Raw genomic sequence first — 25,528 nt, forward strand, 5'->3', positions numbered from 1 at the left:
TCCCATCGTAAGGTACTTTGAAACTCCCCTTTCTAAAGACGCTGGTTGAGGCAGTGCTTGTGGGCCCATTCGAGGGCCTGCAGCTGAAAAGTCTTGTGCAGAAATGATTCTGAGGAGCGCAAGCCTGTCACCGTCTCCTGCTCCCCAGGCCTTGTGCCCCACTGGTCAACGCTGCCCCAAACCATTTCCAATAAGCCTCCCTCAATGTAGTGATGGGCAGCCACGTCGAGAAGGAGCAGCTCCCCAGTTCTGGCCGTGGGGAGAAACTGGCTGAACTGATGCACGTGCGAAACCCACAAGAAGGCCGAAGCAGAGATTCTTCAGGGAGCTGATGTAGCCTAAGGCAGGGTAATGGTTAAGCATAGCTGACTGAGACGGGGAAGGTCCAAGTTGTGGGACCTCGCAGGGTCCCTCCAGGGAGAACCTCAGTGGATTGTGGTGAGGATAAAACAGGGATGACATTTCTTGGAGGGGAACCCCAGTGGGTGAGTGCCAACAACTTAACCACACCGGGCCATGAAGAAACAAGGAGGTGTCTGCATTCTGGCAAGAACCCTGGAATTTCCAGCAGTACCAAAAATACATATTTGGGGTAAGAGGAAGCAAATCACCACCATCTCCCCAAATAACTGAATGGGGATTAAGCATGTTAAACAGCCAAACACAAAGTCTGCCGGAGAGGAAAGGGAGGGTGAATGGGAAAGAAAGCCTGGGCTGTTTGAACAGGAGCCCCGCTGTTGTTAGTGGGACTTAAATCTCTCTCTCGTGGCACCCACTTGAAGAGCGGTGGCCTGTAGCAATTCCATCGCACAAGACGCTGCTGCTTGGCTTTTTACGGCCTTTTATTTCCCTCCAAAGTTGTACATTGTCCCTAGAGAAGGGAAGGAGCTGACATCAGAACAGTGCTGTTTATATCATGGTTATTACCAGCAGAGTGTGTGATATGGGGGAGAAGGGAGCGGGCCTCCAGCGACAGCCATTCCAGATGGGTCCTGATCCCATCATGTGTGATGCCACTAAGGTTTTGGTGTGGGGTCGGTGTGGGTAGCAGCAGCACGGAGACGGAAGCAGCCAGAAAGGGGAACCATATATATACACACATCTATGCAATAGGCAGACATGAGAAAGAGTCACCCTTTGATGTGTGGGGGGGACACACAATGGCAGAGAACAGCAAACATCAGGGATGATGGGGCTTGCACTGGCCAAGTCAAAGTAAGGACATTCAAGCAGGATGGTCTGGCAGGAGGGGGGGTTGGAGAGAAGTGGGGCAGCCTCCCTTGGGAACAGCACCCTGGATAGGCTGCCACCTCGGCCCCGTTAATGGGGGTCCCCGGCAGCAGTTGGGGGGCTTATGACAGGTGTGCGGCCGAGAATGGAAAACACGTGGTGCACACAGCTCTTGTCTCCCTCGTGGGGGTCACGTATTTTGCTGAAGCTCCTTTGACAGGGTGGGGGGCTGGGGGTGTCTTTGGTGGCCCCCTTTTCTACCGCGGTGCTGGTGCCAGTAGCAGCGTCTGGGCCCCGTGCTTCACAGGATGAGAGAGGTGTAGCCGATGGGGACAAGGCCTTTGCGGTCTCCGTGGCAACACTGGATCCAGTCCTCATCCACAGTATCCAGGACCTGCAGGACGTCACCTTTGCGGAAGCTCAGGTGGCCAGCCCCGCTCCCCGCGTGGTCGCAAAGTGCACGCACAGCCCTGGGGGGGGAGGACACCGGCATCTGGACTGAGTGCTTCAGGGGCACCGAAGTCACAATATTGCTATCACAATCACTGCTGGCTACATCACATGTATTTCCTGCCTTTCTTCCTCTTCTGAAGAACCCACGACGGCTTACACGGCTCGGTTTTATTCTCACGACAACAACCCTGTGGAGTGGTTAGGCTGGGAGTCTAGGAGCCACCCAAAGGCTCCCAGGAGCTTCAGGGGACTAGAATGTGGCTCTTCCAGGTCCATGGCACTTGAATATTCACAAAACCTGACTAGAACACAAAGAGCCTCATTCTCCCTCGGGGGATAAACTGAAGCCTGGATTTCAGCACTGCAGGCTCAATGCAGCCCAACACACGACCACTCCCTGTGGTGAGTTGCAGCCGGATCGGAGGCAATGCTTTCTTCAAAGGGGGCCCTGGCTGGGTCCCGCTTTGCAGCACCTGCAGTCCAAAAGGGCACAGCCCAGACTCAGGTTTACAGTGTGACAATCCTTTTTCGGGGAAGTGTTTCCCCTCGCAGTAAAAGCAGAAGGATCCATCTTGGTGGGAAGGGCAGCAAGCGACACCCTCCCAGCCCCGCCCCGCCCCGCAGCCACTCCCTCCCTAAGCCTGGTCTACACGTGCAGTCGGAACAGACGAGACAGCGGGATACGGGGCGTTCGCGGGCTCCCTCTGGTGGCCAGCGCTGGAAGGGCTGCCAGACGGGGCTCTGGCCCCTTGACCAGCACCAGCTGGGCCGCCTGGGAGGAGCTATATAAACGCCAGCCCCGCCCTCCAGGAACCGCCTGTGCAGCCCGGGTCTTCCTGCCGGCTCTGGGACGGCTGGGCGCCTGCCTCCTGCTGCATCGCTTGGCCACTCCTGGACCTCACCTGGTCACCCCGTCGCAGGTACCACCCCCTGTTGTTCGTCTCCCAGCCCGGGACCTCTGGCTTGCTCGCCACCACGCCCTGGCCTTGCTCTGATATGCACCCCCAGCTCCCAGCTGCGGCCTCTTTCTTGAGCGCGACTCCACCGCTGACCCAACTCCTGGGTGCTGGATGGGAGCTTAAAGCTTGCCCTGGTCCCCCTGACCCTCTCTTGACTCTTGCCTATCACGCCCTGGATGCTGAGGGGCAGGAAGAGCACCCCCCACACATGAAGACAAACAATGCTCAAAAGGTTGTAAGCCGGGGCAAACTTTCTCCCTACTTCTGTGGGGGTTTCTGTTGTTTTTGGGGGAGTTCTGCTTTGTTTATATAGAGCTGAGATGGGGGTAGAGCCAGATAGCTATACTGCTTGTTCCCCCCCACCTTCCCCTGAGCTCTTTGGAAGAGCTTGGGCATAAATATACACCAAAGAAAGAGACGAAATGCTTTAAGAAAAATCAATGCATTTGCTGGGCTGAGACAGGCCAGGCCAGGGCAGTGGGTGTGTGCTTAATTAAATTCACCCCTGCCCTCTCCCCAAGGGACAAGCAAAGGGATCCACCCTCAAGTCACAATCAGCGTGATTGCTCCCAGCTGGCACTTCTGTAGTCAAAGAAGGCTGGGGCCATGAGCAGGAACACAACACACTGTGACCTTTTGTTGCAGTGTTGTCTGTTGCTAATCTCGATTTGGCCAAGGCAATGGGCAGAGGCTGGCTTACCTGTAAGCCTGCAGCGGATCCGGACCGCTGTGCTCCCACGATTCCTCCTGCCAGTTCTTCTCGGTCGGCGCCGTCTTCATCACCAGTGCCAGAACGTTCATGGTGGGGGGCAGCCAGCTTGAGGGGCGCCGACTGCGTTTGGGGTGAGGAGAGCAGGGGGAGAGAATTTAGTCTAAATGAGCTACATATAAGGGAAGGGAAGGGAAGGCTTGGCTTTCTAAAGCACCAGCTGATTTAAACATCATTTTAATTGTTAAAATATATGATCTGGCCAGGGCAACTTCTTCTTCTCTTTTCTCCTCCTATATTCTTTATTTAGTTATTTTATACTGTTAATTTTAATTTTATATTATTGTATCTCAGTGTATTTTTTGTATTTAGTGGTAATTTATTATGTTCTATTGTATTTCAGTGTATCTTATTGTGTTGTAAGCCGCCCCGAGGCTTCGGCAAGGGGCGGCATAGAAATGTTGTTGTTGTTGTTGTTGTTGTTGTTATAAGTAATACCAGCCCCAGGTTTGAACTGTCAGTATTGCCTAGAATCTAAGGCCTAGTCTGAATTTGGGACCTCAAACGCAACCCTCGCATTCTTGATCGCTAGCCATGCTCGCTGCAACAACGCAAGGCCACAAGCTCCGTCCCTACGTTGCCATGGCTTTGTCTTGAGAAGGCGATTCAGACCCTTTCCCCTGACAAAAGACCTGCTCCCAGTGGAAAAGAAATGCTGCTTTGTTGATAGGGTTCAACATGGAGGCCAGCGTTTGTGGGGAGACGTGGCTACAGGGACCCGGCACCGCTCTGGAAGCGTGCGCAGCATCCCTGTGAACAGAAGGCTGCCCACCCTACAACACCCTCCAGCCCACCTGCTCCGGAGGCAGTCCACCACTTTTGCAGCGCAGGGACCCCGCAGTGCAGTCCTGCCCCCCCCCCCGCCTTGGCACCCCTTAAGGGCTGTTCTCACATACCTGGGTTTGGGTGCACTCAAGCTGGGCTCGCTGGAAGCTCCAGGGTAATTGGCTCCAAACAGCCACCCCAGCCATGTTGCCTTCCCGCCTCCGGGGGCCTCCCCGCCCTCAGGGGTTCCTTCTGCCTCCTCGGCTTCCACGGTGCCCAGGGTGGTCGCGGCGAGCTTCCTCCGAGGCTCGGCTCCAGGCGAGTGCCCCGCCACCTTGCTGGCCGAGGCCTTCCGCGGGCGGCCTTCCCCAGGGCTGGGCGTTGGAGGGAGAGTGCCGGAGCTCGCTGCAGCCTCTCCTGTCCCGCCGTGGGCCTCTTTTATGACTTCCCCCAGAGCCATCCGCAGTTTGGTCCAGTGCGTGTAGGGAAAGCCCTCCTGCTTGGAGGCCGAGGAACTGCCACAAGCCTCCGAGGGCCAACCGAGCTGTTCCCGCCAGCTCCACGGCTTGTCTTCGGTCTCCCGCTGGACAGCTTGGGTGCACGGCTCCGGCATGGGGCCGGGCTCGTGGCCTCGCAGCGTGTGGGTCAGTCGACCCCCCCACTGGAGGAGTCTCTGGTGCAGAGGGGGCTGGTGCAGCGGGCTGGACTGGGCTAAGGGACCGTCTTCCTGCCTGACAAGAGGAACTTGGCACCGAGAGAAATCTGGCCGGCGGGGCCCAGCGGCTTGCCTGAAGCTGGGGGGCGGCTCTGGTGGGGTAGCAGCTTGCCGGGGCATTGGCCGGATGTCAAGGGACAGGTGGTGGTGCTCAAACAGAAGGTCCAGCTGAAAGGTCAGCATGGACAGAGGCTGGAGCAGCAGGAGCAGTTCGTCAGCCCAGCGGCGGCAGAACCCTTGGCTCAGCACCAGGAAGGCGGTCGGCAAGTACAACGCGGAGATCAGCTCTGTGTGGGGAAGAGGGGCGTGGATGGGTCAGAGGAACCGGCACACTGAAATGGGGGTCTCAGTTCTAGCAGTGCAGGTACTGCGAATGTGCAAGGAGGGAAAGCTCAGAAGGTGATCCAAGAGCTGTGCTGGCTCAGACCGAGGTCCGTCTCGTCTAGAGTTCTGTTTGCACAGGGGCTGGCCAGCACCCTCTGTCCATGTTCCCCAGCAATTCATTAGGACATTGGTAACCTTAACCTGCATGAAAATGGCATCAGGCTACAGGTCCTGATTTAATATGAGATATCCAGATGGGTCTGGATAAGGTTTGCAGTGGTTGGGAAAATGGAGGGGTGAAGGGCCTTAGGAGGTTCCACAGCCTGTTGGCACCATTCTCAATGGCTAGCAAAAGTGGAATAAGTTACATAAAAACCCACCACAAGCAAAATGGCAGGAAAAAGAGAAATGCTGCAAATCTAAGAACGTAAGAATTAGGATCCTGCTCCCAATGCACAGAGATGTTTGGCTCCTGAAGGCCGTACGGCTGCCCAGGAAGCAGGCCTTCCCCACAGAGGCGCCCCAGAACATACCTGAGTTCCGCTGCAGGTGAGAGAACCATTGTTCGAGCTGCTTCATGCTAACGAGGACAGAATGAGAGGAAGGATTTTAGCATCTTGGCTCCAGTGGAGACCCTACGCCCACGCGGTATGTCCCAAATTGGAACAGTTTTCTCTGGAGGGCCACCATCTTCAAGGGATATTCTGCGCCTTCTTTCTGCCACCCATTCTGTCCTTCACACATTTTCTTCTCTCTGACCCCCTTTGTCCTCTCCGCTGCCTCCTTTCTACCATGCACTCCACTTTCTCTCTCCTTGCCGCTCTCCTTTCTCATTCTCCCTTTCTCCCCGCACCCACTTTTCTCTCTCACAGCCCCTTCCTCCTTTTCCCCTTTTCTCTCCTGCTTTCTTTCTCTCTGCATCTCCTTCTCCAGCGAAGGGACAAACTATCACTCTTGCCCAGGGTCCGATCAGTGTAGCAGACTTCTGAAATTAAGCGCACAACCGTACGCCAATGTCTACAAGCAAGCTTGGACCCCACATCACCCCTTCTCCTGTCAGTGCCCCCCCCCCATGCTTACTCACTTCAGGAGGCCCAGGATGAAAGCGTGAAAGCGCTGCTGGTTGCTACGGAGCGGTGCCAGCCGTGAGACCCGCCAGTACAGGGCATTCAGGGATCGGGCCTGCGGGCCTGGGAAAGAGGGATGGATAGAAACGCTTAACATCAGGAGATTCCTTCACTCCACACGCCCCCCCCCCCCCCCCCCCAGTACACAAACATAAAACTCCCCGTGGACTGAAAAAGGCTTCCAACTCGTACCACCCAGGGCTGATCCCGATGCTGGCAAAACACACCATCCAAAAGAGCCCACTCATCTCTGTCACGAAGTTTGGCAGGCCATAATCACTTCGCCTCAGCCCTAGCCCCCTCGGACAAGGGGGGCTTTACAGTGGCCGACCGTGCAGGGTTGCTTTTAAGGACATCCGCACTCATGCCCCTTGGGCCAAACTGATTGTTCTCATAATTTAAGTACAGTGATTGTGTTGAAGGGGGGTGGGGAAATTATTTTTGTTCTTGCCCCCACCCAAATCTGTTTTGGTTGCCTTTTGTTTGCTCTTTGCCACCACTCTCACACACACCCACCCACCTACCCACCCACCTACCAGGCTTGGCAGAGGCTTCCACTACACTCCACGGGGAACTTGGCCTCTGACCCGTGATGACGTCCTTCTGAAAGGGCTTGAGGCCGTCGCTCACCAGGGCACGGAGCGCCGGGCACAGGGTGTTCAGGATTAAGTAGCCCACATCTGGGCTGAGCCGGCTGTCTCCCAGCTGGGCCTGCACAGAACAGGGATGCGGGCTGTGTCAGCTACTGGCAGCTTGGAAAGAGTAACCCCCCCTCCTCCCTCCGCTAATTGGTAATTAGCATTTCCTAATTAGTTCCCCCCATCCCCACCCCCTTGCTGCAGCAGGAGAAGCGCAGCAGAGTGGGTCCCTCCTTCCTTGGCTCTCGGCCCGGGAGCCAGCTATATGCTGGCACGGAGCGCACAAACACAAGCGCCCATGGAGGGGGCGAAGCGCCACACGGAAGCTGCAGGCCGTGCTTTGCCAGGGGCTGGGAAGATGAACCTCCGTGTGCCGTTTGGAACAGACATTCCAGCATGTGCAGGAATACTTTTTGCTTAGAGAGAAGGCAAGAGGGCATCTTCCCCCAGCGCAGAGTAAAAGCCCGGGATTCACCTCTTCAAGGTGTGGTGGTGGCCACCGGTTTGAGTGGCTTTAGAAGAGGATTGGGCAAGTTCACAGAGGACCACAGCTACTGGTCTTGACCTCTTTATCCCACCGCCAGGATCAGATGCAGATGGCAAGACACCAGTGGCTGAGGGAAGTGGGTGAGGGGGTGCCGTGGCACTTGCATCCTGCTCGTGGGTTTCCTGTGGGCACATGAATGGCCAGCATGGGAACAGAATGCTGGACATGATGGGACCTGATCCTGATCCAGCGTGTTCTTAAATGTGCATCAGGAAGCTCGAGAAGAGATCCTGCCCTTCCTTTTTGTGACAGCCCTTCAAGTATTGGGAGAGCGCTAGCCTATCTCCCCTCGGTCTTCTCTTCTCCAGGCGAAAGATGCCTGCTTCTTTCAGCCTCTTCAGGGCTTGGTTTGCAGGCCCCTCTGTCTCGGGCTCCTTTGAATGTGGGGGTGATGTAACGCACGCGAACCCCATCAACAAACCTTCTGGACGAGGTTTCTAGCTGTGCTGAAATGGGCCACGATCTTGTCCACGGAGGCGCTGATCGCCACAAGCAATGCTGGGAACGAGCAAAGAGGGAGAGATAAGTATTCTTGTGTGCCATCTGGGGCAAGGCGAAGGGTTGGTTTTCCCTTACAGATGGGAAAAAGCTGACAGGCCTTTTCCACTGCAGGGAGAGAACCAAGCTGACAAAGAGTTAAGAGATCCGCCCTTCCCCAGCGTGGTGCTCTCCCAGTGTTTTGGACTGCAGCTCTCCTCAGCAAAGCCCAGGAGGGATTCTTGGGAAACAGGCTTCACGGTGGAGGTGCCACTGCGAAGAAGGCCGTGCTTTTCTTCTGTGTATACTGAAAAGCTCTTTGAACTAACATACCTTAAAAGTCTTACAGTAAAATTTAAAATGGTGGGGAAGGTGGGGGGAGGCCCCTCCAGTCTTGGAGGACAGATGGCAGGGTGCAAATAAACAGCTGTGGAAGGCTGCTCATTATGAAATAACAGGCAGATCAAGGAACTCCATGGCACTGTCAATGCAAAGGTGTTTCCATGGAAACGCCTATCTCTCTGGCTGTCCTTCAGGTTGTAAAGAATGAAAGGGGAAAAGCAAACCAGCAGTTGCCATGGAAAGAACAAGGCACAGATGGGAGTTGGGAAAGGTTCCCAGATATGGAAGAAGTTTGGGAGGATGGGGGAATTTCCTTGTCCTCCACCCAGCTTGTTCCTCTCCATGTATAACTCCCTCTCGTCTCAAAGTAGCCAGAATTAACAGCTCCGTCTCATGCACATATCCAGAAGGCCAACTGGAAAAGGCACAAGCAAGCCCCAGTTTATAAATTCTGAAGTAATAACTAATTAAGTATTAAGTAATAAATATTTATTTATTGTTGTGAGCTGCCCCGAGGTTTCAGCAAATGGGGCAGCATAGAAGCTTCCTAAATAAATAATAAATAAATAAACTTGTTTTTCTTTTCCTGGACTTTCAGGTTTAAAGTTTGAATGCCTGACCACCAAAAAAGAAATTGCCAACAAACCACCTTCCCTACATGCAGAAATCTAGTGTATCACCCAGAAAAGTTCAACCGAGCTTCTCCATCACATGAAGCACTTGGGAGCCCTCCGTAGAGGAAGATGAAAAGAAAAAGACAGGTGCGAGGCGCAGGTTTAAGCAGTGCCACGGGTCAAACATGTTATGTTGGCGAATCCTCTTTTCCGTGCAGATAGCTTACCTTTCTTTTGCTCTCTCAGCTGTGTGAAGACTTGGTCCGTATCTGCCCTCCACGGATGGTCCGTGCTCGGGACACCAGCAAAAGACTGAGAATGCCGGACTGGAAAGGGAATGGAAAGTCACATACGGTTAACTGACCTGCTTCTCTGGGGACTCCTCTGGTTCAACCGGTTTCTCTCTCGCACCCTCCTAAGCTTGCTTCTTTGAATTTTGAGCTGCAGTATGTCTTGGTCTCGGGCAGAAGTTATACTTAAAACCCCCTCGCAGATCACCAACATAACCTCAAGCTAATACACATATTAAAATGGCAGGCAAAAGGACTCTAAATCAACCAGTCAAGTGCTCGCCTATGGTGAAAAGGCTTTCTTCCAGGTGATTCCCTTGGAAGGGATTCGGCTCTTTCTGTTCTTTCCCTGATCAGCGGCATTGCACCTTTGAAGGCCAGTGGGTAAATTCCATGTAACCTAATCAGTGTTGCCCTGCAGATATTCAGGCCTCCGTCTCCCCACAGTCTTAGCCAGCACCGGAGAAATGTCGTGACCGATGGGCTCTGTGGTCCAGAAACTCTGAATAGCGCCAGGTTGGAGGAAGGGCGGTTTAGCTCCTCACAGGGGGGTGATGGCTGCGGCAGGGAAGGGCGGGGAGAGGGGCAGCTTACGTTGCTCGGGAGGTCCCGATTCCTTGGTTCCCATGCTCCCCCAGGAGACACTCCTGGGCCCCGCTGGTCCAGCCTGGCTGTCAAGGGGGCCTGGGGCTCCAATCGGCAGCTCGGGCACCTGGCAAGGTGGAAAAGCTAAGGCAGGGAAGGTTCTGCTGCGGGGAAAGAACGGGGAGAAGAGCACGGCCAAGTCCGGGCTGTCCAGGAAGGGCAAAGCGCTCCTGGCGGGAGGAGAATGAGCCCCAATGGGTGAGAGGCGGATGGGGAAGAGCTCCTCGGGCGAGAGCGTGCCGAAAACCTGCCCCTGCCGGCTGGCCAGCAGACAGACTTCTTCGCAGGAGAGGGTCTTGAGCCGGGGGCAGAAAGCCGGGCCTGTGGGTCCAGGGGAGGCCAGCTCCACGCTGTCCAAGCTGGGGCAGAGAGAGGGCGGGCGGGGAAACTCCGCGGGCTGGCCGTCCACCACTGAGAAATGCACCAGGAGGGGCTGGAAAGGCAAAGGCTGAGGCTGAGTGGGGTGCGTGGGGGGGGCCCTGACTGCAAGCGGTGGCAGGGCAGAATTAGGCGGAAGAGAAGAGAAGCCATACCAGAGCGAGGGAAGAAGGCACCGAGAGAGAGAGAGAGGAGGATGGGCGGGCATGATGGTGGAGAACCAGGGCGAAGGAAGGGGAGCATCGCGAGAGAGGCAACAGACCAAGCGAGACCAGCCGCATGAGCATGGCAGCCAGAGCGGTGCCCAGGCGAGAAAGCCAAACAAGGGGGAGGGTTTGGGGGAGGGTAGGGGAGGGGGAAGGAAGGCAGGAGGGGAAGGGGAGGAAAGAATATGAAAAGAGAATGTTAATTCCAGAAGTCACGCAATAGACATACGTAATGAGCATGAGACACGCGAATTGTGGGGACGCTCGTCCCACGACTAGCACCGTGGAGGGTCTCTTGCTTTGTAAAAAGTTCGCTTCCCTTGCAACACCAAATATCCCCACAGGAACTTGGCGCTGCACAAATAACTTCAGGAGCTGAGAGGGAAGCCTGGCTTGAGTTGAGCCAAGCCTTACTGATGCAGGGCTGAGAGCTGTGTGCTGGGGGTGAAGAAATAGAGCTTTTGCTGTGAGCCGTCCTGAGGCTATGCAAAGGGGCGACATAGAAATGTTTTAAACAAACACAAAAAAGAGGGGCTCTTTCAGTGGGCGGGGAAGGGGCAGTGCTGACCCTTTTCCTGGTCATCCTATCTGAAAAATTGCTGACACTGTTAGTAATATTTTGTGCTGCATTTATATGGTGGCTTACTGGCCTCTTCCTTATCACACTCCTATAGAGGAGGCCGGTGCTGTTCTCCCTGTACTGCAAAATTTCATGCCATTTGGCTGCTTCCGCTTGAGGAGACTTTGCTTTCCAAGAGAGGCTTCTGGCCCATTGCTGCTACTCATATTCTTTCAAATGCAGCTGCTTCTCCATTGCTAATTTAAATGCTTGGTCTGGTTTTATCCCAGTCTAATTATAGATTATGGCTCCCTCTCACTGCGAAGGCCCTTCATGGACCCTTTGGGTTCAAAAACCAAGACAGAAATATTCTCATTAAATAAATCAGCTGGTAACCATGTTAGGTTACCATGTATGTTCCTGATGGAGGTGAAATTAGGATCTAGAACATCTTGGTCTATGCAGCTCCCTCCTTTGGCCACCTGGCTGCATTCAATCTCCTGGCAAGCATAAAGAGAATCTTTGGGCCTATAGAGGTTGCTGGATTCTATTTCCCGTCATCCCCAGCCAGCTTGGCCACTGCTGCAGGAAGACGGATTGGCCATTCATCCAGATCTGCAGTGCCACGGGTTCTCTAGCTTTGTGGTGGGACGGGTGGGCAGAAAGGAGATTCCCAGATGTTTGGGACTTCCAATTCCCAATTGATCAGGAATGCTGGGAGTCGAGATTCCAAGCATCTGGAAATTGGTTTTCTGTCACCTCCCTGCTCGAGGGGATTATCGGTGCAAACTTGTGCATGTTTGCTCGGCAGCAAACCTCACTGACCTTAAGGAGCGAGCTCAGGGCTGCGGCTTCAACTCGGGCAAAGGAGCTGTCAAACTTGGGAGACTTTGCCAAAGATCTCCTAAACTGGATATAACCAGTAGATAGAGATCCCTTGCACCTCTATGAGGTTCCGCTGCGGGGCCAGAATATGCAGGGAATTCAGAGGATAAGTGGGAGCCCCCCCCCCCCCCCCGCCACCCATAAAGCAACATTATGGACAGCCCGGCTGCCTTGACATTTTCAAAGTTTACATTACCCTAACCCCCCTCCCCCTCCCCTGGCAAAAACTCAGATTCTCCCTTTTCTGTTAGGAAAGCTGGCACATCATTCCACCCCCTGCCTGACCTCTCACCAGTTGAGAAAGTGAAGGACAGAAATAGGATCCGTTTTGCTTGCAGAAAATGAAAATGACACATAGGAGTATAAAAGAGAAACTTGTCCTTTGTTTCCTGCTTCCTTTCGGGAGGGGGGGGGAATGGGGGAAAGGAAGAGTGGATTCCCCCCCCACTCCTGATTGACAACCACATTAACCAATCAGAGTAACCACACTTTTTAATCTCTCTGTTTCTCTTTCCCTTTGCAGGTGTTATGTTTCCCAGTGAGTGTTACAAAGCTGGAGACTCTCCTGTAGCCACACATTTCATCTGACTCACCATCATCTCGAGCATGAAAAGGCTCTGCAGGTTCTCGAAACAAAACTCTGCAAGACCTGTTTGAGTGCAGGGGAGCTCTGGTAACAGACAATACTTGTTTTCTGTTTTGTCTTGCTTTGGTTTTTTGGAGAGTTGAAGGAGCTTTGAAAGGGAAACTGCTGTTTGTATGCACCTCTCTTAGAGGATTGTTTCATGGTTAGGGTGACCCAAATGCAAAGGAATCAGGTTCCTATTCCTTCGACAGTTGTGGAATAGAAAGAATTTCAATGGGTGTTTTGCTTCTAGACACTGTTTTCAGAACGACAGGTGGTTTAAAAGGCAAAGAAAAATGCAAGACACAGCCTACAAGAAACTCCACCTGTTTGTTTGCAGAAAACCTGCCAAATAAATACAGCATTTGTGTGCTTGACTGGTAGCAGGGTTGCCAGGAAACAGGAGCTTCCAGTCCAAGGATAGTGTGATGGAAGTGTTGCATGTAGATGTTGTGTGTCCAGGCCCTGCTTCTGTTCTTAATCTTGACTTTCTTTGAGGAACTGAGCCACATTTAACTCAGCAACAATCCAGTGAGGCAGTTGAAGGAGGTATTTCAGAGAGAGAGAGAGAGAGCTTCACCCACTGGGCCTTTTGGCTGAATGGAATTTGAACCCAGGACTGCAAGCCATGCTTAGAGTTCTGCTCACAGCACTGAATTATTTTTTCTTTTTTTTTACACAAGAGAGCATGACCACAAAGGATGCGAGGGGTAGCTCTGGTCCAGAAACAGCAGCAAGAGCAAAACCAGGAAATGATGGCATGCAAAGAGCAAAAACAGGAGAGGTGAAATGCAGTGGGGGGGCTGGGGCAGGGTGTCCTTCGCGGTCTGGCACATCCTGTTTGACTGAACGGTGCTATGTTTCATCAATCCATCCCTTAGGGCAGGCAAATTGTGGCCTTCCAGATGTTTTGGCTGGCAACTCCCAGCATGCTCTGGCCAGCATAGTCAATGGCAAGGGATCATGGGAATTGTTGGCCTAAGCATCGGGGGGGTGTGGGGGTGCAGAAGATGTCCATCCCAAGTTAGAAAACGTCTCACTAATTAAGGGTCACAGCACTGAAGGGAAGCCTTAGTCCAGGGAGCAGAAACTTTCCAGCCTGGGGTGGATCTTCCCGGAAGCTCCGGCTGTGGAAAGTCAGCCCTGATCAGGGAGCAAAACTTGCTTGGGACTTGGCTAGTTCCTCAAGGCCAGGTGGGACCAAAGGCTCACACCCCCAGAGTTGGTCCTTCTCTCCGCCTTTTGCAGCCTGCTGGCTCCCTGACCTTTCACTCTGGCCTGGACCGCCATGGGAGGTGGTCCTCCTCCAGCAGGGCCAGGAGCTGCAACAGCCCCCGTGCTCCCCCTTGTCTGGCTGGCAAGCAAGCGAGAGGGTAGCGATAATGCGAACGAGGATGAGGAGCGAGAACGGCTGGCGAATGCAGCAGCAAGGAGAGAAGCCGCGGCTGGTTGCTGCGTTGCTCGTGGTGAAGAACCCAAAGTCAAGCTGCCGTGCAAGGTTCACACCGAAAAGCAACCCACAATTCAACAAGAACCCATATTCTGGGTGGTTACATACAAACCAGGGCCGTGTGACGGCCTGCAAGGCAGTCTTTCCCCCAGTCTCAGCCTGGCCCAGTCGTAGCAGAGGAACACCTCATGCCTGCTGCTAGGTCCCGTTCACCATCCCATAATCAAATAAGCCATTCCCATAATAAGCCAAATTTCCAAAAACCATGCAGGCATGGGGAGAAAGCCGCAGTTACCTACTGTATGAGGTTTTCAACTTCGAAGCAAGCTTGCCTGTTCTTCCTCTGCTTTTATTAGCAGCTCAGTTTCTGGGAATTGTATGGACTAAGGGCACAATCCTGTACACGTTTAGACAGGAAGAAGGGAAATGCTGGCCATTCCCAGCATTCCCCTGTGCTAGGTGAGGAATTCTGGGAATTGTAGGCATTTTTTTCTGTCTGAACTTACATAGGGATGCACCTTAATCTGTCCCTAGCAGGGAAATACTGATTCCTGTAGGCTGAGCTGCTATTCAAAAAATTAAACCTGGCAACTCCTCCTACCCTAAGGTAAGTCGGTTATGTGGAACACCGGGGCGCAAGGACAACGGAGGAGGATGGGTGGGGGAGAGATGCGACCCCCACGGGGAAAATTCAGACTCCAGCAAGTGAGGGGAGCTCAGTGGTGGTGCACCCTCCACGTGCGGCTCCAAGGGGAATGGTTTATGTGGGCAAAGCCTCAGCGGGGGTAGAAAGGACCCTCCCGGCTACAAAAAGGACATTTTGAGTGCCCATGCGTGGAGCCTCCGGGTAGAGCTTTGGAGCATCGTCCTAGGCCCCTGCTTCCCACCTGTCTCGGGGCACGCTGCAGGTGAGAGCCCCCCAGAGCTTGCTGCAACACCTGCCTGGACCACTTGCGTTCTGTGGGAAGCACCGGGGTCTTACCCTCTTTGAAATGCCTGTCTCCCGTCTCTTCCCTCCCCGGCATCCAAGGGTCCCTCTTCCCGTTGGGCGGGCCCTGTAAGCCGTGGCCAGGCAGCTCCTGCTCCGAGCCTCCGTCCTCTCCTTCTTCAGGGGCTCCCTCCACAATGGGCTGCAGCCCGGGCCGGGGCTTTTTCCTCCAGGGCTGGATGTCCTTTGGGGCCCAGAGGTGCCCGTTGGCCGGGACTTCCAAGTCCTCGGGCGCTCCCTTGTCCACCTCTGCCCGCTGAAGGGGCTGGACGGGCGGCTGGCCCTTCTGTTTGCGGTAGCGCAGCTCTTTGAACGTGGTGACGCCCCTCTGGAGACAGCCGGCGGGGTTCGCCAGCTCGGGGTGCGAGGGCAGGGACCCAGCCGCCTCCGGGCAGGGTGTGCTCCCCCAGGTGAGCTCGTGGCTGGGGGGCAATTCGGTGTCGGGGGAGAAGACAATCAGCCAGTCACTTTGGTCCTTCCTCGCCTGCGGTGGGGGTGGCACGGCGCCCACCTTCTTGCGCTTTTGTGCCAGCTCGTGGAACGAAGTGATGTTCTTCCGGCCGACATTCCCTTCCAGCTCGGGCTGGCGGGACGGCAGCTCTGGCGGGGCTGCCGCTGGGGTTGGCTTCGCTGCTTCGCCCCGCCTCAGCCCTTGCAGCCCCCGCTTGGTTCTGGGGGGCACGGGGGGAGGCGCACTTGCCCGTTTGGGCCTCGGTGGAGGGGCCTGGTTCGAATTGATGTCCACTGGTCCCGAGAATAGGCTTTCGGTCCTGGCTTCCTGGGCCACCAGGGCATTGCAGTTTGAATCCAGAGCCGTGCCTGCGGGGGGGACTGGCACGGCCGGGGGGGCCCTGCACGGCCGGACTGGGGGTGGTCCAGGCGGTGGAGCTCGGCAGGTCTCGGCCAGGACGCCCTCATCTGGGCTTTGCGGGCTGGGAGAGGCCGCTTCGGATGCCGATTCCAGCGAGCTGCTGCTGTACAAGCTATCGGGGCTGTCCCACACCTGGGACACAGGGCGCTGTTCCCTCTGGATGTTGAGATTCGTACCCCTCTCCTTGCAGCTGGCTGAGGGGAGGTCGTGATGCGCGTCTTCCAGGGGGACGATGTTGGGCTGGTTCTCAGGACTCTGGGCCTCTTCGCCGGGGAACGCTTTGCAGTACACGGAGACGGGCGAGTCGTCCAGGCTGAGATCCGAGCAGCTGCTCACAGAGGAGGAGGCCGGGTCCGAAGGGGAGCCGGCCTCCTCCTCCTCCTCTTCTTCCTCCTCTTCCTCATGCTTCAAGGCTGGGTGGTTGGGCGAGGGAGGATGGCTCTGGAGGACCTGTTTGACCCGGGACTGCAGCGGGTGGGCGTCGCAGCATCGGCACAGCAGGGAGGGGTTGTTGGAGTTGGCATCCACCAGCTCGGGGCCGTTGCCGTGCTCCTGGCAGTCTGGGCATGCCGTCTGTGCCCCTGGCAGCGCCAGGGCGTCGGTGTCTTCCCGCAGCTCGGGGTGGCGGGACAGGTGGAGCCCCAGTGAGATATGTTGCAAGTGGGCGTGGTTCAGGTTGCAGATCAGACCTTTCTTGGGGGACTGCATGGCTCCGGGGCGCGAGAGGAAAAACGGGGCGGCAGCCCGCCGGTCCGTCTGCTGCGCGCGGATCTGAACCGCCAGCGTGGCTTGGAGGAATCCCTCTCCCTGTGAGAGGCCAACACCGGGTCCTGAGGGGGGGTTGGGGTGGAAGCCAGAACAGGAAAGGGGAAGACAAGGAGAGAGCAAACACCATCAGCGTGAGAAGCAGAGGCATGTGAGAGGCGGCATCCCGGGGGGCATGATGTGGAAAAGCGAGTCCCCTCTCTCTGACAGCCGCAGACAGTATTCAGAAGTAGACTGCCTCTAAACATGGAGGATTGTCTCAGTGGATCGTGGCTGAGACCTGCCCTGCATGTGGAACTGGGGTCTAGACAGGCTGGTCCAGCAGAAAGAAAGTGTTTTGTTTCTGTCTCCTGTCAATAATTCAGGCAGGGGGAAAATAAAGTTTCTTCCCCCTCACTCGCCTTTTCCTCTGCACCATTGTTGCTTTTCCTTGCTATCTGTATCATAGCTTCCCTATACAGCTTCCCACCCTGTAAAACAATTAAAAATTAACCACCAAAAAGAAGGGGAAAAGAAACCTCAAATTGGCTGAAGTTGTAAGGAGAAATGCAAAATATGTCTGTCTATTTCTTTTCAAACACCAGAACTGTTTGCAAGCCAAAAGAACGTGTGCTTTGAAGAGACAAAGAAGGGACTTCAAAGGGGACGATACCCCACCTTTGATTAAGTTTTTTAAAAAGAAAAAGTATTCTTGCTTTGGCTCATCTCATATCTTCCTTCTCCCCAGTTCCAGAAAGGTGTGGTTCTAAAAGATATTGTCTGAGTTTTGCCAGCTGTAATGCAATGCATAGCTAAACTGTGGAACTCACAGCCACAAGATGTAGTGTGGACTACTGGTTTGGTGGGCTTTAAACGAGCATGGAGGAGGAGGAGGAGGAGGAGGCGGCCACCATGCCTGCTAGACCTGATGGCTGTATGCTTCCTCCAGTATCAGAGGCTGTATACCTATGTAGGTCAGTTGCTGGGGAACATGGTTAGGATAGTGCTGTTCCATTTTTGTCCTGTTCATGGCTTCTTGTGAGCAGCTGGTTGGAAGATGCTGGATGGGACAGACTCTGGGGCTGACCCAGCAGGGCAGTGCTGCTGTTCTTAAGTATTCTGGCATGAGCTCCTTTGGAACGGTCAATTAAGGCCCATTAGCTTTATAGAAGACCTACAGATGACATATATAATGTATGAAGAGTGATGGACAGATCAATATTTTGCCTGTGTTTTTAGATTCTTCTTGCAAGCATGTCTGGGTGGGGTGGGGTGGGGTGGGGAGGGGCGCTGTTGGTGCAGGAAAGCAAGCCCCTAGGCTTCCAGGCTGACCACCAGCTCGTCTAGATAAGCTACAGGTGAGACTGGCCAAGCTGCCACTGAGGGGAAACTGAGGCATGATCGAGCAACTGTTGCACTGGGGGGCGGCGGGGGATGTGGGGAATTGGGGAGAAGGGGCAACAGTGCATAAGTCACACCGGGGTGGCAAAAACGGTATGCAATCCAAGATGGAGAAGAATAGGGGAAAATGGATTCCAGGCCTGCATTTCTGGTCAATTTAAACTGAGGAAATGTGGTTTGTTTTCCATTTATATAGCCTGTCCCTTCCCCGGGGCTCAGGGGGAGTAACAAAAAATAAGTAGCAAAAGAAAATGGGCTTCAACACTGGTGTTTAAAATGGGTTTGGCAGTTTGAGGTTTAAACCAGAGCTCTGCCACAAAAAGGATTTATGATCTAGACTAGATAGATTCTGTCTACAAGCATCTGGTGAAGCAAAGCAGCCCTGACTTTTAACAGGAAGAGAGTTGTTATGCAAAGGATCTTGTCTTTTTATTTGTGGCTAGGGAGACCTGGAAAGCAGTTCTTCCCCAGTGATCAATTTATGGGTTGAAGTTTACCTTGAAATAACATTTCTCTCTCATTCAGTGACCTTCCTTGCAAATCAAATCTCTGCCTGCTTAAACTTATAGAAAGATGCACTCTGCACTGTCTCAGGAACTGCTACTTTCAGTTTTTCCTTTGTATGTTGCAGGTCTAAGCCTGGTTTGCACCCAGGCCCCAGGCTGAGTCTGACTGCAGATGACATCCTGCACCACCACAATTTTCCCTTTCCCATTTTTCTCGCCCGGATCCACCCCAACTCTCCAGAGAAGGCCGTACATGGCACTTGGTGCCAATTTTTATTCCTCACAATAACCTTGCAGAGCAGCCCAGATGAAGAGACGATCAGCCAGGTGATGATGCGAGCAAGGATTTGAACCCAGCCTGAATCGGCCTTCTGGGAAACAAGCAGTCCTAGACTAGAGAGAGGCCACATTGCATGGCTTCTCCGGGAAAATGTGAGCATGAACCTGGGTGGCGATCCTGTTGTATTTATTCTACTCTCCAGCCCACTCCTTCTGCAGGCAAAAAGCCAAATGACTGCAGAGGCTCCAGGAAAAGAAGACAAGGTACAGAACTGATGTCAATCCCACTGCTGCTGGTACTGGGGTGGGGGGACCTCCATGCCTCCTGCGAATTGTAAACAAGACGGGGAGAAAATGGGAGGGGTGATCTGCGGGGAAAGGGGAGGTGAGTCTGCTGGCCACTTGGCTCTGTGGTTGGTTCAGCAATGCAGTTTGGGGGCGGGGGGAGTTCCACCCCATCCACTTGACCCCGACTGCAAAGCAAGGAAATCTCCGGGCTGGAAACGAATCCCCCCTCCATCTTAAACAATCCGAAAGGGTGGGACCTCTGCAGCAATGCTTAGTTGTGGGGCCAGAGACCCAGGTCTCCACAACACGGCCCCTGGGGGGCATATGCCCATCTTACGTTGGGCATTGCAGGATTCTAGAAAGCGCTAAGAGACGGCAGGCGGGCGGGGAGGCAGGGGCGGGCGGAGGAGATGAAAAGAAAACACACGTCTGTGGGAATGCGGTCCCTCCCTCAGACACCCCTTCCCAAATCCACCCAGAGGCACCGAACCACCCACACCAGCTGCCATGGGGGCTCACCTGCTGCCCCTTTCTCTCTGCCTCTCTCTCTCTCTCTCTCTCTCTCTCTCTCTCTCTCTGCCAGGTTCTGCTGCAGGGTTTGGTCCAGCCCAGCAGCTCCTGCAGCTTAGAGCATCCTCCCTGGCTGAGCTCACCCAGCCAGGCTGGGAGGAGCTTTATCCATCATTGCATTGGCTCTCCACCCCTCCTCCCAACGCACACAGCCACCACCACGGCCCCCACCTTAACCCTTGATGTACCACCCCCGGACCCACATCTCGGAGACTTATAGGCACAAATCCCGGTGGACTGTCTTGGAATTGTAAGTTGTCCTTGACCCAGTTTGCACAGATCTTGGTGGCTTATTTAACCCAGAAGAAGCTGTGCTGCGTACAAGCAGGTGCAGCTGCTAATCTGAATACACAACCCGCAATCAGTGGTTGGGCCATGTTGCACAAATCCAACCCATTCCGCGGCTGGACCATCCTGGCACAATCCTGCCCTTCACTGAATAGGATGCAGGATGGCCTGGCTGTTTTGTGGGAGCCAGCCCAGTATGTGTGAATGCTATAATATGGTTTAATGATGGACTGTTAACTATGAACAGCTCAGAAAAAGAACCCATTGTTTGTTTGGGATCTCTGGGTGGTCCATGGTGAATTACCTTTAAACAATGGTGCAGGATTCTCTCCCAAGGCTTTTTAAATATGTGCTTAATATGTAGATTGGCACAGTCTATGCATCGGGTATATGGAACTCACCGTTGGCATTATTTATTTGGTATGTATGTACTTTTTTCTTTTGTTTATAGGTACTTTCTAAGTTCTAAAAGTATTGTGAACTGTTTCAGAGAACTGTTGGGTGATGAATGGTATGCAAATATTTTTATAGACAAGTAATGACAACCCACATTTTAACAATACCCTGCAATTCAACAACAATCCGTATTCTGGGTTATTGTTACATGCAAAGGAGTAATTAAGAGTTGTGAGATGCTTAGTGGTCATCTAGTCCAGCCTTCTGCTCAACCTCATCAGGAATCTTGCACGACAGAAGGGCCTCTGCTTAAATAACTCCAGAAAAGGAGACAGCTCACCACCTAGAGAAGTCAGGTGACCCAGAGGACAATCCTCTATTCCTTTATTTCAGGAGCAGTCCTTTATTTTGAGCTTGAGCCTCTGTTTAAGGGCTCATATCTAAGTCCAGCTTAAATGTAGACAGACATCTGAAGGAAAGTGATGGAAATATTCCTTCTCCAGGTTTCTCCTGGACAGTAGAAAGAAAAGGTAGACATAACTGGTCCCCACTATGGTGAAAAGCATTGCATTTGTGTTTGAATTATAATAATCCTTTCTAAATGTACATCTATATGAACTAGCATATGCACATTTTTGTACAAACTGCTTTTTTCCTCCGGAAAACATTTCTTTTTCCCCCACCATGATTCATAAGTGGCCAACCTGCCACCACCTCCTGAGGCAGCCTCTCTCACTGCGGAACAAGTCATGCCGTTTCGAAGGCTCTGCCAATGTTCAAAATCTGCTCCCCAGCATTTTCCAACCATTTACTGGAAAGGCACCAATATATCTACACCTCCTGCTGTTTCCATCTCGCCCACACACCCACGGAAACTGATTTCAGTGATTCTGAGGGCTGCATGTGCCCTCCAGTTTCAGAGGCAGCTTCCTCCGCTTGTCTTCATGTCTTGCTGGGGGGTTTTCCAAGCGTGCGCACATCACACTTGACTAGATGGACCCCAGGTCTTATATGGCAGGGATTTTCTGATGTTCTTAATCCAACGTTGGTGTCTACCCTAACACTCCTTGTCCGCAAGTGTGTTAAGTAATGTTGGACTCTGGAATTACACTGGTATTTGGTGAGGGCTTGTTTTGCAATGATCATATACTAGCTTGGCTGATTTCAAAGCGGGGCAGACCCAACCCTGCCACTGTGTCAGGAGGGACCATCTGCTGAATGGGCACCCTAGTCTTGTGCCCCAAAGGCCAGTTTTGAGGACCCACAACCCTCTTCTGAGTCTTTGTGGTATGGCTTGCTAGTCTATCCTTCCTGAAATACCATCCCAGTATTTTGGACTTCAGTTTCCACCACCGCTGACTTTTGACCATGCTGTCTGGGGCTAATGGAAATTGGAACCCCAAACATCTGGAGGGAACTTGGCTTTGCAAGGTTGCTTTAGGCCAGTGGGCTCCAACAAGCTCTTTCCTCCTGATGGCCTGTAATCATTTTTGTGTTATGAAGTTTACTTAATTTTTATGAATCACTTGCTTAAACGGTTCTAAGCAATGCACAGTTTACGTCCCTGTTCATGCTTGTTTGGAGATGTCTTTGTAGTAGAAACCGGCAGCCCAGAACGATTAGCACTGAACTTGTATTGATGGGAATATGCTAAGAAATGGGCCCTACCACACTAAAGGCCTATTCTAAATTGTAACAGATTGAACTTCCAAAATCGTGCGTATCTCCTGCAGAAAGCATCAACTGAACTACTTCAGTTACATTGATCTGAAAAGTTGTGGACAATTTGACCTCTATTTCTGTAAGTTACACTGATCAGCTCGCTTCTGGGAAATGTCTATATAAAAAGCGGTTCCAGTTGTCCACAACTTTTCAGATCAATCTAATTTACAGATACAATTTCATTGCACAAGTACAAGGAAGTTCTGGGTCATGGTGCTAACCATGTTGCTGGATCCCTCCTGGCCTTTTATATATTAAAAAAGGGCATGGATATCTTTTGGTACAGAATATGAATCTGCCAAAATGCAAGCACTCAGCATGCTACAGTGCGAGTCCTACTTTCACTACAGACACACAGTCCATTTCAGAAAATAATTTATTGCTACACCCTCTTTTCTCCAGCCTGAACGTTCATTCCACTATGACAGAGGGATCTTAACACAAGCGCACAACAGGCACAACCGTTGCCATCCTAAACCCACAATTTCAGTCCTTGGATTCTACTCCAGAGCGGAAGAACCTTTTGTCATCCCATGTCCTCCCTAAACGGGGATTGTTTCGGGAGTCCCAAATTAGTTTTGCCCTTGTCTAAGAAGGGAACAGTATGGAAAGGTCTGTCAGTAATATTTGTGCTGGACATTTTAGGAGATTGGGGAGAAAAAAAGCCTACTTCATTCTCCTTCCCTTCCCAAATCAAAACAAGAAGTAACTGCCTCACTTGTGAGAACATGTGTGAGGAAAAATCCTTGCCATGGATTAGATGCTCCTCTTATACAGAACAAACTTATCTTGCAGTAAAAGAAGTTGTGCTTCAGATGCAAAACTGTTCCCCACCCCTCCATGTGCTCAGTAACAGGGTTTCTTAAACTTTTGTTTTGTTTTTAAAGTACTCCTGCTTCTCAGAGAGGAAGGACTGGGTTTGCAGAACATAAACAATGGTGAATTGTGAGCCATGTTTGTTGCTGAGTGGCTTATGTGTGGTCTGACAATCCATGATGCTGGGTTCATACAACCCAGCCACCCTGGAACAAAAGTGGCTCACAACCCATGGTAGCTCATTGTGTTGTATGAATCCATACTTATGAGGAATGGGGAATAACAGGGAAAGGGAGATAGCCAGGCTGCTACTGCTGACAAAACCAGAAGCCATGCTGGGGAGAGATGGGGGGTCTCTGGGGATTACATTTGGCTCCCTTTGGCCCTACGTCTAAATCCAGCTTCTGAAAACACCTTTTAAATACAGTTGCTGTTTCTCTTCCCACCATCCTTAAAACAAATGTGGGAATTGTAACATTCCAGTGTCTTGGTTATTGATTTGTGGCTCCTTTTCTTCAGGAGCCAGGCTGGGAAATTGCAAAACAGGTTTCTCATGTTGGTTGTGACCACATTACTATGTAGACACCCCTTTAAGGAAAAAAAAACAACTCCTCTAGAAATGTTCAGCCTTCACACCAGAGGGGCAGAGCCATGCTTTGAGAAATGTTTGGAGGCATTTTTCTCCTTCATTGCTCACCCTGGCCCCTTTTCTGCTCTAGCTCATGAGGTAAAATTACTTCAGCGGTTCCACTATCTGACGTCTAAAGTCCAGGCAAGGAAAACAAAGAATTATCACTCCAGGCTGGCGTCTTTTTTAGTGGCCAAGCCTGTCACTTTTGCCTCTTGTAAAGCTTCTGAGCGAGGCAAAGAAAGATTTGAGCGGGCAGGTGGACGGCGTGCTGAGAAATGAGGCCCGACAAACGCTGGTAGCTGCTCTCCTCATAGTCCCGGTAAACGTCTCTCAGGCCCAGCTCCTCATAGAGTTGCTTCACACGGGCCACTTTATCCATGTCTTTTTGTCCATAACTTTCCTAAAGTGGTAGAATTAAAAGACAGGCAAATTAGGCTAGGCTGGGAGAATTTTACCTCAGGAAAAGTGACCTCAGGACAGTTGTCCGTTTATTTGTTGATTCTATTTATATATACCACCCCACAGCCCACAAGGCTGAGTGGTTTACAAACATTATGACACAAATACAAATGATAAAATGTCCAAGATAAAACAATAATACAATCGAACAAGCACTAAGAATGCTGAGCAGCAAATAACTCCAACAGTAGAAAAGTTACTGCCCCCAGTACAGTAGCAACAATAAGCAATATCAAAATGTAGATATTTATTTATTTATTTATTTAAAGCTTTTATATACTGTCCTTCACTAAAAAGTCCCAGGATGGTATATAAAACTTTCCATGCTTTAGTTCTGAAAATATCTAGTAAATAAAAAGGTTTTCGTCTGGTGGTGAAAAGATAACAAAGATGGTGCCAGGTGTACCTCTCTGGGGAGCATATTCCAAAGATGGGGTGCCACTACTGAAAAGGCCCTTCTCCTGTTTACTGCCCCCTTTACTTCTTTAGTGGGAGACCTCTGTAGCTGATCTTAATGGCGAGGCAGGAACATACAGGCAGGCTAGTTTATTTCCCCCACGGTGCGTGTTGGTTGCCTGGGTCTAGATTTCCCTCAGTGGCATGGCTTGTGAGTAATTTGAACCCAGGCGGCTGCCTAGAAGCAGGAGTTTGGTGACCAAATGAGCCCCCACAAGTGTGCGGCTAATGCTGCAAACTGCAGTGGCTTATTTATATATTTCTATCCTGTCTTTTTCTCTCCTGCAAAGGACCCAAGGTAGCTGACATGATCTCCATTTTATCTTCACAGCAACCCTGCGAGGGAGGCCAGGATGAGAGTCAGTGACTGGCCCAAAGTCGTCCAGGGAGCTTCATGGTCAAGTGGGGACTCAAACCCAGATCTCCTGAGTCCCAGGTCAACGCTCTAACCACTACACCACCCTGGCTCTCTATTTCACCCAGTGTTGAAAATGGCTGTGCAAACCCACCCAGAATCTTGTGGCAACTTTAAAAGAGTTGACATTAAGGCCTTCATTATTTCCTGGCAAGCAATCTAATTTGCTTGGGGCTTTTCGTATGGATATCTTTCTACTTTGTTATTAAGATTAGCTTCAACAATCCAGTGCGTTAAATCTTTTAATACTATTAAAATGTGACTGTTCCAGTGTTTGTATCACATTCAAACACTTGATCCCATTACACCCTCTGGTATGTGTTTCTTCCACTTTTGGCTTCATACAACATATGGGGGGAAAGTAACTTTTCCCTCTCTTTTATAATCTGGATTAATGTGGTTCATTTATTAGTATTTGTTGCAACTTGTATTGGGCTGTTTCTGAATTTAAAGAACACTTTGGCACCTGATGGACAGCCAAGCTCTTTATGAAATTTTACAGGCAAGAGTTCAAAGACCCAGTCACCCAGCACACACACACCACAACACAATACGCACATGTCTAAAGCATGGATGGGGAACTTGTGATTCCCTGGACATTGTTGGACTCTGTCAAAAATAAAATAAAATAAAAATCCCTTTCTTGTGGTCATAGCGGCCTTCCCCAACCACGTGGCCTTCAGAGGCATTTGGACTACAA

The 25,528-nt window shown here is 52.0% G+C and overlaps 2 protein-coding genes and 1 long non-coding RNA gene across 8 annotated transcripts in view; 1 reads left to right on the forward strand and 2 right to left on the reverse strand.

Moving 5' to 3' along the window:
* On the reverse strand, positions 1–15,078 carry RUSC1 (RUN and SH3 domain containing 1). 4 transcript variants are annotated; one of them, XM_044448670.1, is made up of 10 exons: positions 14,981–15,078; positions 9,845–10,378; positions 9,188–9,286; positions 7,949–8,025; positions 6,879–7,053; positions 6,300–6,405; positions 5,749–5,795; positions 4,308–5,178; positions 3,343–3,474; positions 1–1,700 (listed from the first exon to the last, which is right to left on the reverse strand). In XM_044448670.1, the coding sequence occupies exons 1-10, from the start codon at positions 15,021–15,023 to the stop codon at positions 1,532–1,534; spliced, it is 2,253 nt and encodes a 750-aa protein (XP_044304605.1). In that variant the 5' UTR covers positions 15,024–15,078; the 3' UTR covers positions 1–1,531. The 4 variants fall into 4 exon arrangements, with proteins under 4 accessions (XP_044304605.1, XP_044304604.1, XP_044304608.1 ...); XM_044448669.1 differs by lacking the exon at positions 14,981–15,078 and adding an exon at positions 12,216–12,290; XM_044448673.1 differs by lacking the exon at positions 14,981–15,078 and adding an exon at positions 12,209–12,238.
* Positions 7,534–25,085, forward strand: LOC123032641. 2 transcript variants are annotated; one of them, XR_006416514.1, is made up of 7 exons: positions 7,534–8,306; positions 8,945–9,107; positions 9,207–9,558; positions 12,447–12,596; positions 18,634–19,051; positions 20,385–20,859; positions 24,745–24,773. It is a non-coding gene; the product is annotated as an uncharacterized LOC123032641 (long non-coding RNA). The 2 variants fall into 2 exon arrangements; XR_006416513.1 differs by lacking the exon at positions 20,385–20,859 and having other exon boundaries at positions 7,538–8,306; positions 24,745–25,085.
* FDPS (farnesyl diphosphate synthase) overlaps positions 22,410–25,528 on the reverse strand; it is a 14,008-nt gene continuing 10,889 nt past the window's right edge. For both annotated transcript variants that reach the window (XM_044448697.1, XM_044448696.1), the window contains exon 10: positions 22,410–23,898. In XM_044448697.1, coding sequence (XP_044304632.1) covers positions 23,698–23,898 — 201 coding nt within the window. In that variant the 3' untranslated portion in view covers positions 22,410–23,697. The remainder of the gene's footprint in view (positions 23,899–25,528) is intronic.

This window comes from Varanus komodoensis, unplaced genomic scaffold (genome assembly GCF_004798865.1).
Source record: "Varanus komodoensis strain SLA01 unplaced genomic scaffold, ASM479886v1 scaffold55, whole genome shotgun sequence".
Classification (NCBI taxonomy): Eukaryota; Metazoa; Chordata; class Lepidosauria; order Squamata; family Varanidae; genus Varanus; species Varanus komodoensis.